The sequence below is a fragment of the Aphelocoma coerulescens genome, chromosome 2 (genome assembly GCF_041296385.1).
Source record: "Aphelocoma coerulescens isolate FSJ_1873_10779 chromosome 2, UR_Acoe_1.0, whole genome shotgun sequence".
In the NCBI taxonomy this organism is placed as follows: domain Eukaryota; kingdom Metazoa; phylum Chordata; class Aves; order Passeriformes; family Corvidae; genus Aphelocoma; species Aphelocoma coerulescens.
The window spans coordinates 68,413,272-68,428,405 of NC_091015.1; the positions used below are offsets into that span (position 1 = coordinate 68,413,272).

The following is a 15,134-nucleotide window of genomic DNA, read 5'->3' on the forward strand; positions in this document are numbered from 1 at the left end:
CAGCTACAAAAACCTATGCATTTTACAGGCTGGATAAAATAGCTTTCTAGTCAATGTAAATGGAATATGTTTGAAAATATCTAGCCAGTAATTCAGTGGAATGCCAGTTTGCAATCTCAGCAGAGAATAATAATTAAAAAATAATTTGAAGATAAAGGTAGTATAGGAACACCTAGAAATTAGCTCCCAAGACTAAAAGATCTCTGATACTTATATGCTTATATAAAGAATGAAAGACTTCAATTGTTAATATTATCTGAAAGAGAAAACATGCAAACTGATGTTAAATATTGTGCTTGTTACTGACAGACATTGACGTGCCAAATGGCATCACTTTGTTGTAGGGCTTGTATCTGTTAATTGTTTCAAGCTAACAGCTGCACAAAACAGTGAACAGAGCTACAGGAGGCTATTCTGCCCACAAATCAACAAGTTACTATCCGCAAATAAACACTAGGGACTTTTGGTTGCTGTGGGGCAGACTTCTTGATGAGGTTACCCAGGCAAGAGTTACAGCGCATGAAAATTAATATATGCAAGACAGGAAATACAACTGCATGCAGTAAGATGGACACAACACAAATGCCACAGAAATCTAAGGAAATTCTTCTGATGATTTTCAGGGATATTGGAGTGGGCCACATACCATCTTAGGTCAATTGCCAATAAAAAAATTGATTACAATCTTCTCTAATTTGGCAGAAAATGTGCATTTATGAGGTTTCAGAAGTATTGCTTCCATGTGTGTTTCCCCCTCTTTCCATATATAAAACTTATTAAACGTGTCAAAGACTGCAGAAGAGCAGAGAGTTTAAATATGTCATTTAAAGCTCAAATTAAACAAATGTAGACAGAACAGGAAAATGGAAAAAACCTATATGAGTAGGGAGGGAAAGCATAAAGATAAGAGCACAACTTCATTATATCATGATTTCAATGGGCACTTAGCTTTCATTGTTGAAATGGCTGCTGAATCCTGCCTATCATTTTTACATGATATTTGACTACTTTGTGCCTTAGCTAAACTCTCTTAATAAATTTATACTGCTCAGTCCAGGACTACAAAGTAATATGTATTTTTCCCCACAGTAAAACCAGCAATAATAACAAAACCACGAAAAACACTAATGATAGGATAATGATGTTAATGATGATGAACTTAATGAGAGTGATGTTAATCTGGTCTATTGGAAGGTGTCCCTGCCTATGGCAACAGGGTCGGAACTAGATGATCTTTAAGGTCCTTTCCAACCCAAAAGCATTCTATAAATCTATGACTTAAAGTCTGGAAACTAACTCCAAATATACCATCGTTGATTATGTTAATCTAGGACATACACACCAGCTTGCCTGCAGTACCAAGAAGCCATTCTGGGCCACTCAACCTGCTCTGGGAGGCAGAGACCTCCTCCAAAATTGCAGAATGAGAAACCAATGATGGACTGTGCCTGTCTTGTACTTTCCATTCAACATGGAAAACATTCTTACAAAAAGTCACATGCCTTATTTGGCTTTTGGAAAAGAGGATCAGGCTTTGAAAATCTTTGGACCAATTCTACTTAATTAGCACCTGCCAATCATTTAAAATGTTAACATAAATAATCTAAATTTACCTTGCTACATGATCTTCCACTGACATTACCAAGCTGGGAATGGGTCTGGGAAGGAGAACAGTCACAAAAAATATCAGCAGAGGTGACAATTCATTTGTGCTCACTGTCCATTTAGTGATCAAAGAAACAGTGGCAAGATGCCTATATCTTGAGCCTAGTAAAAAGAGTAACAAATAAGTAATTTCATTGAAAGCTTTGGGGTGGGTCAATGCAAGTATTTCATTGATGTGTTCATATACTACCAGATCTACTGCTAGGATCTGAAGATGCTTTTATTTTATTATTATCAGTGAAATTATACGAAATTCACTGATTCAAAAATTGTGTAGCATGGGCTCTTTGAGAGTGGAACTGAGTGATTAATGCTATTGCACATAATGCTTTCCAACTTGGTTAAATATTTAACTTACCCACATGATGATTTAGTTCCTATAAACCTGTTAGAAAACATAACTATGCAGTGTGCTTTAAATGAATGCCACTTATTCAGTTTATTATGTAAATATTTGTTCTTTTAAATCTGTATTCTCCACATGTATACTTTTAAAACTATTCGAATGTCTCAAAAGCAGAAATAAATTATTCTAGAAGAATAGCTGTGACCTGGGTAGCTCTTAGGGAGATAAAGAAATGCAGTGACTTTCTTCAGCTCAATAAGGATGCATATACCTGGTGCAGTACAATTAGGAAACAGTTCTCAGGTTTTTATAGTTACTTTAATCTTAAGACTAACTTTCCCAGCTTTGTGATGAAGCACCTAGGAGACAGGGTACATAAAAATTAATTTAGGACTCTGCTGAAAAACACTGGAGTCCCACAGTATCCTGATATGGAGAACAGAAATTCCTGCAACATTTCTTTAGCCATTTGCATCTGCTGACATAGTGCTGTCATATACTTTTAACACAAAAAATTACTCCTCCAAAGCAAAAGCTGATTAGAGGGGAATCTCTCAGAAATTTTTTTCCACTGAAATCTGTAACAAAATAGGCCCAACCGAAGGGAAATGTGACATCTAATACATGAAAGTTTTCTATTGTACAATCTGTGCAACTACTGTGTTCTGGAGTGAGGTTTTTAGTTTTGTGGGTTGTTTTTGTTGGTTTTGTTGCCTTTTTTGACCTTTTTTTTGTTGTTGTTGGTTTTTGATTTTTTTTTGGGGGGGGGGGGCAGGCAGATGTTTTTGCTGGTTAAAAGAAAGCTTTGCATGTTTTTAGACAATGTAAAGTTTTGCTTCTCTTTTGGAAAGCAGTGAGGTTAGTTAGCCTGTGAATCCCCATCAGGACAGTATGGCACAGTTCCATGGAGTACACGTCCCTCAGCAGGATGACCTTCAACTACTCGCACCTTGAGTATGGAGTTGCACTCCACATTTCACATCCAGATCATCATTTTAGGATGAAACCATAAACAATATGATGTGGGCTGCCGTAAAGAAAAAAAGCAGCCAAAATATATTCCTTTTTATGCAGATTAAGAGCAGGCCTTGCTCTCCTGGCACATTTACCAGTGCTCCTCATTTGGCAAAGTTTGACTGTGCTTGTTTCTCAGAATTATAGCTTTCTATAATTGTACAGCTTTGAAGAGTGAGTCTGGATAGAATCAAGATATAATAAAACTGTGGCATAAATTTAAAAATCGATTAATATATAAAACTATGTTGGCAAACATACAAATGTCTCAAAACTAGCAACAGCATGTTTGTCACCAGTACAGGACTATTCTTTGAGCTGTTTAGAATGGCAAAGCTAAATACTGGACTTGAGCCACAGGACTTGTGCTATTTCTAAAAGCCTGAAATAATACCATCCTTCTGCTCCTCAGTAAAATCAGCACTGTACATAAAGGAATGTTTCTATATTGCATAAGCATATTGCTGTGCTTGCAGGGTGGCTCCTCTGTCTTGCACAGAGTCAAATAACATACAAAGAGGCAGCAAATTCTAAGCTCTACCACTCTTGTATTTTTTTTAATGGAAAGAATATATATTGTTCTTCTGCCTAAACTTTAAGCTCTGTGGTTTATCTACCTTATATCCTAGTGTAATGGTTTGATTGAAAGTTTTTGGAAGTTTTTGGAACATGCAAGGAGAGTTTAAAAAATATGTAGGGTTCTGTAATTAGCTGAATCCAGTCTTCATTAATCTGCCATTGACAACACAATAAACACTGTTTTCATTGCATTAATTCATGCACTGGGAGCACAGTTTCTAAAAGTCTTGCTGTAGCCCTGGAGAATCTCCAGGCATCCCACATTTGATGGTTAAATGCAGCTTTGCTAATCCCAGGCCAAACAATTCTGGCTATGACAGCAAAGAGAAATCCCTTTGCTATGTTACTGCAGGTGGATGTGTAAATAAATACACATTTTTATTTTCATCTCTATAAATCTTTGTTAAGTCTACACAGAACTGTTTGTATATGTGCATATATAGATTAAAACATATATATACACACACACATAAATAATTGCTTTCACATTTATCTAATTTTTTTTATTTACTGTTTAAAAATGCCAAGAAAATATTCCTCATTTCCAGAAAATCCCGTTTTGACTTTTCATAACAGAATTGCTAGCCCTTATATGTTCCATCCCAAGAGTTCATTACACAGTCCCCAAGTTCTCTTTGGTTGGGTTGTAGTGGTCCTTGGTTAATGCCATGGCCTATGACCCCTGACTTCTTAGTAAAAATTTAGGCAACCATTGCTCTCCAAGTTCACTGCAAGTGGCACAACCAAATCTCCTTTGTTCTATGTCTCCTTCACAGCTGGCACAGAAGGAAGATAATGCAGTGTTTGGTTTGTGTGACTGGCAGACGCTTGACCTGCTCCAAGCCCAGGTTTTACAGTAAAGCTAGCAACTGAGGACACCGATGGACAGCTGGTGCCCAGTTTTGTTTGAATGTTTGCTCTCCCATAAGGGTACATTTTCCGCTCTAAGTTTAAAGACCTTGTTTGGGAATTATTTCCATCAGCCTTTCCTTCCAGGAAATAGGTCAGCATTTCACCTTTTCCCTTTACACTGACTTTACCCCTGCATACGAATTCATAACTGCACCTTTTTAATATCCGCTGAACTTCTTCTGTCACCTGAAGACAGAAAAAAAAACCAAACCGGTTACTTTTTTCTGTTCATGTAATTGCTTATCCCTCTCCGTTTTACTACTCTGTCATGAAATATGCATAAGCAGAATGGATTAGCACCTACAGCTGCTCTCAGGCTCCCTTAGAATTTTCTTTGGGAAGTAAAGATCAACCTGGAATCTGAGAAGCAGAATTTCTGGTCTTGAGTTAAATAAATACACAAATAGATTAAACTCCATTCAACAGAAATATATAACCAAATTGTAAGCTGGATCATTTCCAGTGATATTAATTTATTGCAGAAGACCTTTTGATCCCTGGAGATCAGACAGGTATTTTGGGTAAGTGACTGCAAGTGTTCATTGAGCTTTTGAGAGGAACACCATAGGTTCTAGTCAAGCCCTAGTAAAACAACAGTGTTCTCTGTCTGCATTGCCTCTCCAATCCAAAGTATCCAAGAAATTTTTAGAGCTACATAAAATTTAGGAAGATGCAAATGGACATAGATCCTTTCCTTGTAGGTCCTGTTTAGGCAAAATTTCTACAGCAGAAAGACTGGCAGTGTCTGCATTCCCAGCCTTGCCTCCAACTGCGCAATGAAGCAGAGAACTCTTGTTTCTTCTGATGGGAAATGATGTATTTGAGGATTTCATTGTCTCTAAGAAGTGTATAAGATGGAAAACAACTATACCTCTGATGGTGAGTAATCTGGAGAGAGTTGCCGTCTCCATAAGAAAAAAGTGAGGCTGCATTTTCTAAGTTTTCTTGAAAACGTAACCACATATAAACAGGAGGTACGTAGAGTTTGCAAAATTGTCTTAGAATGCACTCACCTGAATCTTTCCCTGCACTCCAGTACTATCCATCCGGCTGGCAACATTCACAGTGTTCCCCCAGATATCATACTGTGGTCTTCTGGCTCCGATGACTCCTGCCACTACAGGCCCAACATTAATACCTAAAATTAAACAATGAGTTTGGTTTTCACTACAGCATATTATCCAAGGGAAACATGAATCCTGCAAAACAGATTTGACACAAGTGTCTTAGAATTTTTTTTTATAATAGGGTAATACATGTTAACATCATAAAGCTGAGTCAAGGGAGGTTTAGGCTAGATGTCAGGAAAAAGTTTTTCACCTAAAGGGTGACTGAGCACTGGAGCAGGCTGTCCAGGGAAATGGTCACAGCAACAAGCCTGGCAGAATTCAAGAAGCATTTGGACAATGCTCTCAGGCATGTGGTGTGACTGTTCGGCTGTCCTGTGCAGGGCCAGGAGTTGGGCTTGATGATCCTGATGGGTCCCTTACATAATCTATGATCCCTTGGCATATTCTATGATTCTATGATTAAATTGATACCAAGTGGACTTCTGCATTTGTAAAAGGCTTAGAAACATGACAAAGACATTCCTTGAGATATCTTACTGGAAATGCAATATGTAGACAACATAAAAATTTGATTCTTCAGTGGATGTTGTTTGTCTAAAGAAAAGAAGAAAAGCAGTGGTAGTGCAGAGTTTAGCGGAAAATGGGACAAACTGTTAAAGATCTTTAGTTGTTTCCTACAACTTCCACTGCAGTTGCACATAAAAAACCTTTTAATGGAGGTTTTCCAAGTGGAACAGAAGTAATGGCCTGGAATACACAAGGATTGGGGTAAGGGACGTATGTCAGATTGGTTGTTAACTAGACAACTCAGATTCTGGAGACACTGGAAGAAGACAAAAGTATCTGAAAATGGCTCAAGCATATTTTTTTGCAAACTGCAGAGATCAGTTCTACATTTCTGACTGATTTCAACACCTTGTTTGGAAGATAGAAGTGTGCCCTGAAGAGCTGCAGATACTAAACCCTGCATGAGATTCTGTGCAAGGGCTTTCCTAAGTAATTTATGCAGAAGAATGAGGGTTAGATATTTGATCCTTTGTGAACCTGGAAAGACAAGTTATAACAGAGTTCAAAGAGAATTTGGTGTTTATAATTATTAGGATGTATAGGAGGTCAAAGATGTACAACTTTCCTATTGTTGCCTTTGATGTCTTTGGTCTTTCTCAATCTTCCACTGCTAGAAACCTCAGTTTTCCCCTTGTTCAGCTCATTCTCACAAGTCAGCCATGAAAATATATAGAGAAAGAAGCTGGAGAAAACTGTCAGTATTAGAATATGCAATAAAATGAGAACAGCAGTGGAAGTACCACTGGAGAGGAGCAGGATACATGAAGAAAGGGAAGCAGGGAACTTGATCTCTAAGAAGGCTAAAAGGATTCTGATTGGTAAGATATGTAATAACATGTAAAGGAATGCATGGAAAGGGTTGTGTTGTCCTCAAAACCAGAGGATTAGATTTGTTGGAGAAAACAGGACTGGTTAAGGTGATTTGGCATCTGTGGACCAAAAGCTTCCATTGCACTTTTGATGCCAACAAAGCTTTTGCAGATGCAACTTAATACAGTAAAACCCAATTTTCAGCAGCTTAGCAATGCAAAGCAGTGTCAGCCACAAAACTGAGTACACTCATAATATTGTATAAAATTAATGGTGCAGTTTCCTTTTAGGGGTGCATAGATTAAGTAAACACACTGGAATTGGAGGCAATTACAATTTCTTAATACTAATGCACACGATCCAGACTGCTGACCTTCTATGGATGTGACTCTCTCACTGACAGAGAATTTTCAGTTTTAATTATGAGTGCAGGACAGGTAATCCTTTGCTGACAGCACAGGAAAAACCAATGAAAAACAATCTTCTGCTTGTGTGATAGTTGTAGAAACGTGACTTACCAACTCGTAGGACAAAGTCATTATAAGACTGATAGTTGATTTCATCAAGAACGTCAAACATCTCTATTGCAAAATCTGCCAGTGTACTCAGATGGGAATAAATTGATTTTTTAGCCTAGAAACAAAATAGTGTTTCACATTAGATTTATATGGTACTGAGATGCAGGTTAAATACCAAAGTGAAAAATAATGAGAAGCTCAGATGGCTTAGGAAAAGAATCTAACTAATTTTTCTGTTTGTGAAAGGAAACTTTTCACGGTAGCTACAACACATGCATTCTTTTTTTCTGCTATTTTTTTTCTTCTCTCTCTCCCTTTGATTTCTGGGAATAATGGAATGCAAAGTTCCCGTGGTAAAGTGGTTCTGTCGCTAGAGAGCTGCAGATGTTTGTTTTGAGTGTGGCAGGGAATATAACCTGCTTTCTTACAAAACTACTTTGCCTGAGGATTATTAATAACGATAGTTTCTGCCCTCTTCTCCCTTTGGGGCTTTGCTAGCTCCCAGCTCCCATGCGGTGCCTGCTGTTCCCATTGACAAAATTCCTGTAAGGTTTAATCCTGCGAGATGCAGAACACCCCTATGTTCTTCCTTTCCAGGAAATTTGAAGGGAGTTGTTATCAAATGTACCTAAATCAACCAAAGCAAAAAGCCCCAAAGAGATCAAATGAAATGGTGAAGTATTAACTTGCAAATAAAACCCCAAACATGAGAAAATAATTTTTACAACTTCAGTCTAATTAAACTGTGCAACTAATTTTCAGAGGATATTGTGGATTCCAAAACTTAGCAAGATTCTAACATAATGCTCAAGATCATGAAAGAAATATTTGCTACAAAGCAGTAAAAACTTAAGCAGCATATTATTAGAAAGTGGAAAAGTGAGGTATGCATATTTGTTCTGTAACTCATGCCCTCCCTCCAGGATCTAACTTTGGTTAGTTAAAGACAGGTTACTAGAATAAATCTTTGACTCAACTCAGTATGACTGCTCTTATCTTCTGCTCTTATTTGAATAAGAAATATGAATTTTTGAACGAATTTGCAAAGTGAAAGTGGGCTAAAGGTAGGATATGGTGAAAGAAATGCAGGGTCAGTGGCAGCTTCAGTAGGGTGTTACACAACAGGACTATGCAAGCTGGCATGAGATGAAAGCTTGCTGAGTTTTTGCCATGATAGCGAGATTTTATAAATTCAGTGCTTAACAGTGGCTGAAAAAGCTGAGAAACAGGATGCTATTCACTTTATTCACCTCAATTTGAAACGGTTGCTTCATGTGGCTAGGAAATTTACAAAAAATTATGAAAGTCATCCTTGTGTCAGTCCCAATTTTTGGGAAAGATATTTTATTTACCTGCCTGGATGTCTGGCATTCTGCTTCTTGCAATGTGAACTAGCTAGCTCTACTCTTTTCCAGAATCACCAAAACAAAGCTTAAAGAGCTGATGGATACATTTCCAACAGAGAAGGAAAAAATATTCAATTTCTGGAGCAGGGAGGGAGTAGTGCATAGTTTTATTTGATTTCTAATCTTCTTTATGTTTCCTATCTTCCATTTCTTTGCTGTCTGACGAATGCTCTGTTTTTCTGCAATGCCCTTCAGGGTTGGTGGGGAAAGGACTGGTGACAATTACTGAGTGCGCTGCAGGTGACAGATGCGTCTCAATAGGATCAGGGCAAACTCTTTTGAACCTCCTCTGAAGAACACCACAAAGTTAGCACCCTGGTGAAGTCAGGATCCTGGTGAAATACAGACACAATGAATTTAAATTGTGCAAAAGATCTACAAGAGCTTGATTTGTGTGCTGCCCTGCTGATATAACTGGCAAGCAATTATTTATTTAAAAATTGGAGTCATTACTGGAAAGACTGCCAAGAGCATCACAGCAAAGTCACTGTGATAGAGGCAATGTGCATTTACTGTAGTCACCGGATGAAGTCAAGGTGCAGAAGCAAGAGTCCAGTAAAATATGGGATTTAAATATTTAACTTCCTCAGGGTACTGGGCTCTTAAGTGTATAAATATCCTCAGTTAAGAGCCCAATTAACCCCATCCACTGCTTTCTGTTCATGTCCAAATCCTAGTATGAAATTAGTGATTCACAATCAGAGGCTGTGCCAGACTTTCTGTTGAAGATGGGAGACTCCTGGCAGATGGCAGACTAGAGGCACTTGAGTGTCTTATGGCTCCCCATGGACACATACGACTCCATAGGACAGCCCAGGGACTGTGTGAGGCTGGCAGTGAGTGTCTGTGCATGACAGGCCAGCCAAGATTATCAGACTTCTAGTATATAGGTGTGTGCTGAAGAACTATTGGAAATTGGCAAGAGGGTGTGACTAATTTCTGTTCATTTGCATTACATGAACAGTAGGGAGAGAGCACTACCAGAAGAGTAGAAGAGCTGAAACCCTAAGTTAAAGTAAAAATTATTGTCTGTTTCATACAAGATCTTTCTTTCTGGAATACAGAATTTCAAATAAATTCTGCACGTACAGAAAAGATCAAAATTTGCCCCAATATTTAAAAGGAAGACAGAGTACTGTACAAGATCTTCTGCAGTGATTTAAAGTACATCACTGTCATAAGCTCAGAATAGTATCTTCAGTACTGGACTAACTCAGCTGACCCTTCACTCAACAACTATAAAATACAAGAGACAAACATGATTAGGTTTAGGAACATATGCTGCCAAAGTTACCCAATAACACACTTGTTTTGAGGATTATAGTTCAAAGAGCATTTATAGCAGACACAAACGTATGCCATTGCCTGTTTGCCTCAGATCACACACTGAAAAAATTCGAAAGATCAATGTTTTTTGCCTGTCCCAGAACCCACGAGTCAAACATTTCAGGATAAACAGATTTTTAAAAATACCTTTTTTTTTGAATGTATAGATTTCTACGAGTGATACAAAGGAAGGCATCAGCTGGAAATACTTTGCAGACCAGAGGGTTAGTGACATGACATAGTCCAACATGATTCTAACTGTTGATTTCAATGTGGTCTTGTGTTTTATTTACTTAATAGGGAAAATTGTTTCTAAAGAGTCCACAGGGCATCTTCTGGCATTTTTTGCTTTTGCCTTCTAATTTTGTTTTATTTTGCAATGCTAAATCATATGCACCAATGTATTCAACATAAGTCTATGACATATGTTCATACATATCAGAACAAGGGAACGGGGTCTGGAAACTCTGGGCAGATGAGGTGAATGGATTGCTTTAACTTTCATGCTATTCTTATACTATTAATTTTATAAAATTTTCATTATTTAGCTTTATAGTGTAATTACTAATGTACATAGTACTCTGTACACAATACATTTAATATAATGCCCACAGGGTTTTCTGACTTTCTAGATGCCGCTTGGAAATCTAGGAAATCTCTGTTCCAAGACAGTAGCTTAAGGTGAGAATAACACTCAAGGGTTATTATGAGGATACAGAAGAACTGTGCCCCAGAGTTAGTGGGTTTGAAATGACTTTGACTTTTTAAAATTGCTGAGTAATTAAAGTGGTAAATAGGATGCTAACAGTAGAGACAAAGAAGAACTAATTTGGAGGGACCAGGTCCAGTGCAGCATTGTACCTAGCACAAAGTTCCTGTCCATGGTGGGGGTTGGGAGATTATGTTTATTTTAGTTGTAGGTTACATCTAGATTTCAATACTAAAAATATATATGTAAAAGTTGCATTTTAATATTCTTCTGCTAGTTTTTGCAGTAATTCATTACACCTAGAGTCTCCCTTTCCCTGCATCTTACAAGGCCATCTAAGATACCAGGTTTTACCACTACCACTCTAATTTAGAGGCTTTTATACACCAATTTGCAAGGAATTCAAAGCTGCAGACAATGAAATCATGAGTGAAGCCACATAAGCAAGTGTGGCAGTTTTCCTTTTCAGGCTTCAACTGTTCTTTGAATTTCAGATTCAAAATGTTGTAAAGAAGTTATCAATAATCACACAGAATTAGTTATGTTTCTGATGTTCCTCTGGAAATTGAAGGAAAATGGTTCCTTCACATAAGACTGTTGTGTAAAATCTTCTCACCTTAGTTCCTGAAGTAGGTACAAGTCCCACAGCTGCCATATATGTACTTCCAATTGTCTTGATCTTTTCAATGTCCTTATAATATTCTTTGTCCATAAGCTTTGTTTAAAACATAAAACTGTTAAATATTTACATAATATTTTAGACAAGCAACCATAGTTATCAGACAATATGTGCAAGTTCATTAAACCATATTATATTTGTTGAGTTGAGGCTTGCCCACTTTGAGGTCATTGAAAAAACGGCCATTAACTTCCATTTTGATGCTCTTCCTATATTAGAGAAATTTTAGGTCAGAGTCATGTGCCTAAAAATACAAATTTGGCACTTTGGAGAAGTCCAGTGGATACCAACTATGATTAACTAGGAAGTTTAGAGTACTGTTTTATTAAACAGTTCAAGATACAATGATTTCCTACAGGTAATCTCATTGATAGTTATTTGGTAGAACTGATATGATCAAAAGACAAAGTGTTTAGACCTTACCTCATCAAAATCAGCAATAATTTCATTTAACAGGCGTAAACATTCCACTCCCATATTATTGCCATCCAGTTCGATGTAGAAATCATTGAAATTTGGGATGGAAGCAAACATCACTCCAACTTGTGAATATGACTGGTAGTAAAGGTCCTGTAGTTCATAAGCAGATATAATTTTTATTTTAAAAGATTAATCTAAACTAAACATCATTATTGCAATACTTATTCTACTGCTAAGCAATAGCCATCCGTTTTTCTAGAGAGAAAGCCAGACTTCTTACAATAATGTTGAAAGAGGTCTTCACTCAAGGCCACAAAAGAAAATTAACACCTGAGGTATTAAACCCATTTAAAACAAATTACGTTTTTTTTCTGTTTAGACATAGAAGCAGTGAGCCAAAATTTGGAGAGAGTCTTAACAGTTAAAGAACTTCTATTGTACGAGAAAAATAATTTTCTCAATTTTGTTTTATAAGCAAAATAGGAGATGGACCAATTTTATCCTGTGGTACAAAACTGGCCTCACTCATTCAAGTCTTTCCATGTATTGTGGAATCCTGTATAATAGGATGCTGTTCTGTATGGTAAGGTTTCTGCTTAAAACTCTGTAAGGCTCAAAGAAAGCAAAATCACTCAGCTGTGGTTCTAATATTTGACCCACACTCTCAAGAGCCATATCATGGACATTACGGCTACTCCAGTGCTGAAGGTTTTCAGATGACCAGAAGGACTCTCGTAAGGCCTTCCTGAACCAATTTATTTAGTCACTGCAGCCTTTTATTTTAATCTGTGTCTTCCCTGAGTATGTACTATTCTGTGTTTTTAACTTTAAATAGATGGTTTCGGTAATTGTAGCATACTTTCCAGAACTAGAGTGCCTAATACAGAAATGTCTAGCAGTTCATACACTTCACCATTCAGAACCAAACTGAGCTCAAGCAATACTGTGATAAGTCCCAATATCCTACATTGATTGGAAAATGAAAAAAAAAGTGATTTACATGCAGGTACTTGGCTATATTGATGTTGAATGACAGCCTCCCCTTATCCTGAATTTTATTAAAACTCTTCAGAGAAGGAGGACCATACAGCAAAAGAAATAATCTCAAACTAATTCTTGAACAGAAGTTTTTACAAAGCTACTATTTTTACATGAGTAAAGTTTTTTCCAAGCCTTTCTTGAAGACATACAGGTGGAAGGTGGCCCAAGCAACACAGGGACACATCCATACGGCATGTATTTAAATTTAATCTTGGTTTACCATATTTCTTGGATTAGACATAAGAAAGTGCTGTGCAACATGGGCTGGCAACAGGTTGAAAAGAATTCTTTTATTATCCAGCTTGACTCTCTCCATATCATCTCTCTCTTCTTCTGCCTGTTGGGATAGAGGAAAAGAAAAACCTTTCCAAAAAGCAAAAAACTAGCTGAGCCTATCGAATAGCTTCTATTAATTCATCCATAGCTTCTATTAAGTCATCCTTTGGGATTAAATGAACAAATATAGAGTACAAATGTAGAATGAGAGCAGTTCTCCTGTACCATGCTTCTACATTAGTCAAAATCCCTTTAAGTCCTTAGTAATTCAAGCAAAAGTCTCTCAGCTGTTTTCAAGGTTTGATCAGCTAAGTGTATTGGTATCTTCTGTAGTTCTCTGTTCTTTTAAATAGATGGTCAATATGTTTACAGAGTAAGCCAGAATAATCCCATTTAAGTCACATTGGCCTTGGAGGCCAATTACCTCCCATGTAGTTCAACGCAGTGGCAGCAGTATTTGATTCATCTTTCAAACAAGAGAAGCCAGTGAGAATCACCAGTGCTTAAAGCAAACCTTTAAAACTTGCAGTAAAATTGAAACAAATATGGTAAGACAATAACTTCAACAGATAAAAAGATTTAAAATTGAGCATCCTTAAGAATGAACTACAATTTTTAAAAAATGATATAAAGATAGTTAACATTTCTAGAAATTGTTTTAATTATGCTGGTGTTTGTCATGAAAACATATATAGTTCCTTCACAACAGAAATTCTGTTATACATGTGAATGACAGCATTCAGAAAGAGTGCTTAGGAGTTAACACATCTTAGGTCCCTAACCCAAGATACTGGCATCTTATTACAAGTGCTTGACTCACAGGACTTACTTCAAGTCACACAATAGGAAACTACTTTAAAAATCAGACCCCTTATTTGAAAAATATTGAATATCTAGGAATTGCGTTTGGGACTCCTAGGTTTGCATATTCCAGCCTAGTCCTTCATAGATTCGTCTGCAAAATTACTTCTCTGGAATTTGCTCCTTGTTCTTAGAGCGGCTTCTGGCCTTGCACCGATTTCAGTTAGAAAACGCCTGATCAGTATCATATAATTCATCTCACAGAAATCTCAGCTTATTCTTTGTTCCTCAGTCACACTCACAAATCTTCTGCTGTGATCCCAATGTGATTTTGTTTATCTAATTACAGTCAGTAGAAGACCGGAAGGCCAAATTGTCAGGCATTGCTGAGAAAACAAAATCACATAAACCACTGATGAACCTGTTCTAATCTTTGTTGGTGTCCCATTTATATCTGGAATTTGGTGTCCTGATCTACTACAAAGTCCACATAATTTCTCAGTATCCATTCCTATAGAAGTAGGAGAAAACCAGTCACCTCTTGCCTTTGTATAGTCTAACAATATTATTTCATGTGATTTTTTTTTTCAGGAAGCTAAGTTTTATTTTCCATGACAAAACTTAGGAAACAACCTTTCTATTCAAATTACACAGTCTGCTTTGCCCTGCAGTTTATTCTGTACTTTTAAATTTCTTTACAAATAGAAAGAATTCTAAAAGAGAACTGATTTTATAAACTTAAATTCTTCAGGAATTGTTGTCTTTTTAAATAAATTCTCAGCTCCTACTCTAATTTGTGTAATAAGAAAGAGAACTTGTTCCAGAGGGAAATATCAGTAAACTTTAAACAGCAATTAAGTTGCAAGAAATACACCTGAAGCTTTTAGTCTAAGCATCTATTTTCTGTTTGTGAGCTGTTTTCTTGACACTTCTTTCACTGTTTAAATTTCATATGCTGTTTTCTTAAAATATCCTTCGCCTATTTTGGTGGTATG

General features: G+C 36.9%; 1 protein-coding gene across 1 annotated transcript in view; it reads right to left on the bottom strand.

Annotated features, from left to right (window-relative positions):
- Positions 1 to 4,145: 4,145 nt before the first annotated feature.
- Positions 4,146 to 15,134, bottom strand: part of ADCY1 (adenylate cyclase 1) — a 146,465-nt gene continuing 135,476 nt past the window's right edge. The window contains exons 15-20 of the mRNA XM_069005864.1: positions 13,283 to 13,399; positions 12,025 to 12,171; positions 11,539 to 11,637; positions 7,482 to 7,596; positions 5,530 to 5,654; positions 4,146 to 4,702 (exon numbers count right to left, since the gene is read on the bottom strand). Of these exons, the coding sequence (XP_068861965.1) occupies positions 4,364 to 4,702; positions 5,530 to 5,654; positions 7,482 to 7,596; positions 11,539 to 11,637; positions 12,025 to 12,171; positions 13,283 to 13,399 (942 nt within the window). The 3' untranslated portion in view covers positions 4,146 to 4,363. The remainder of the gene's footprint in view (positions 4,703 to 5,529; positions 5,655 to 7,481; positions 7,597 to 11,538; positions 11,638 to 12,024; positions 12,172 to 13,282; positions 13,400 to 15,134) is intronic.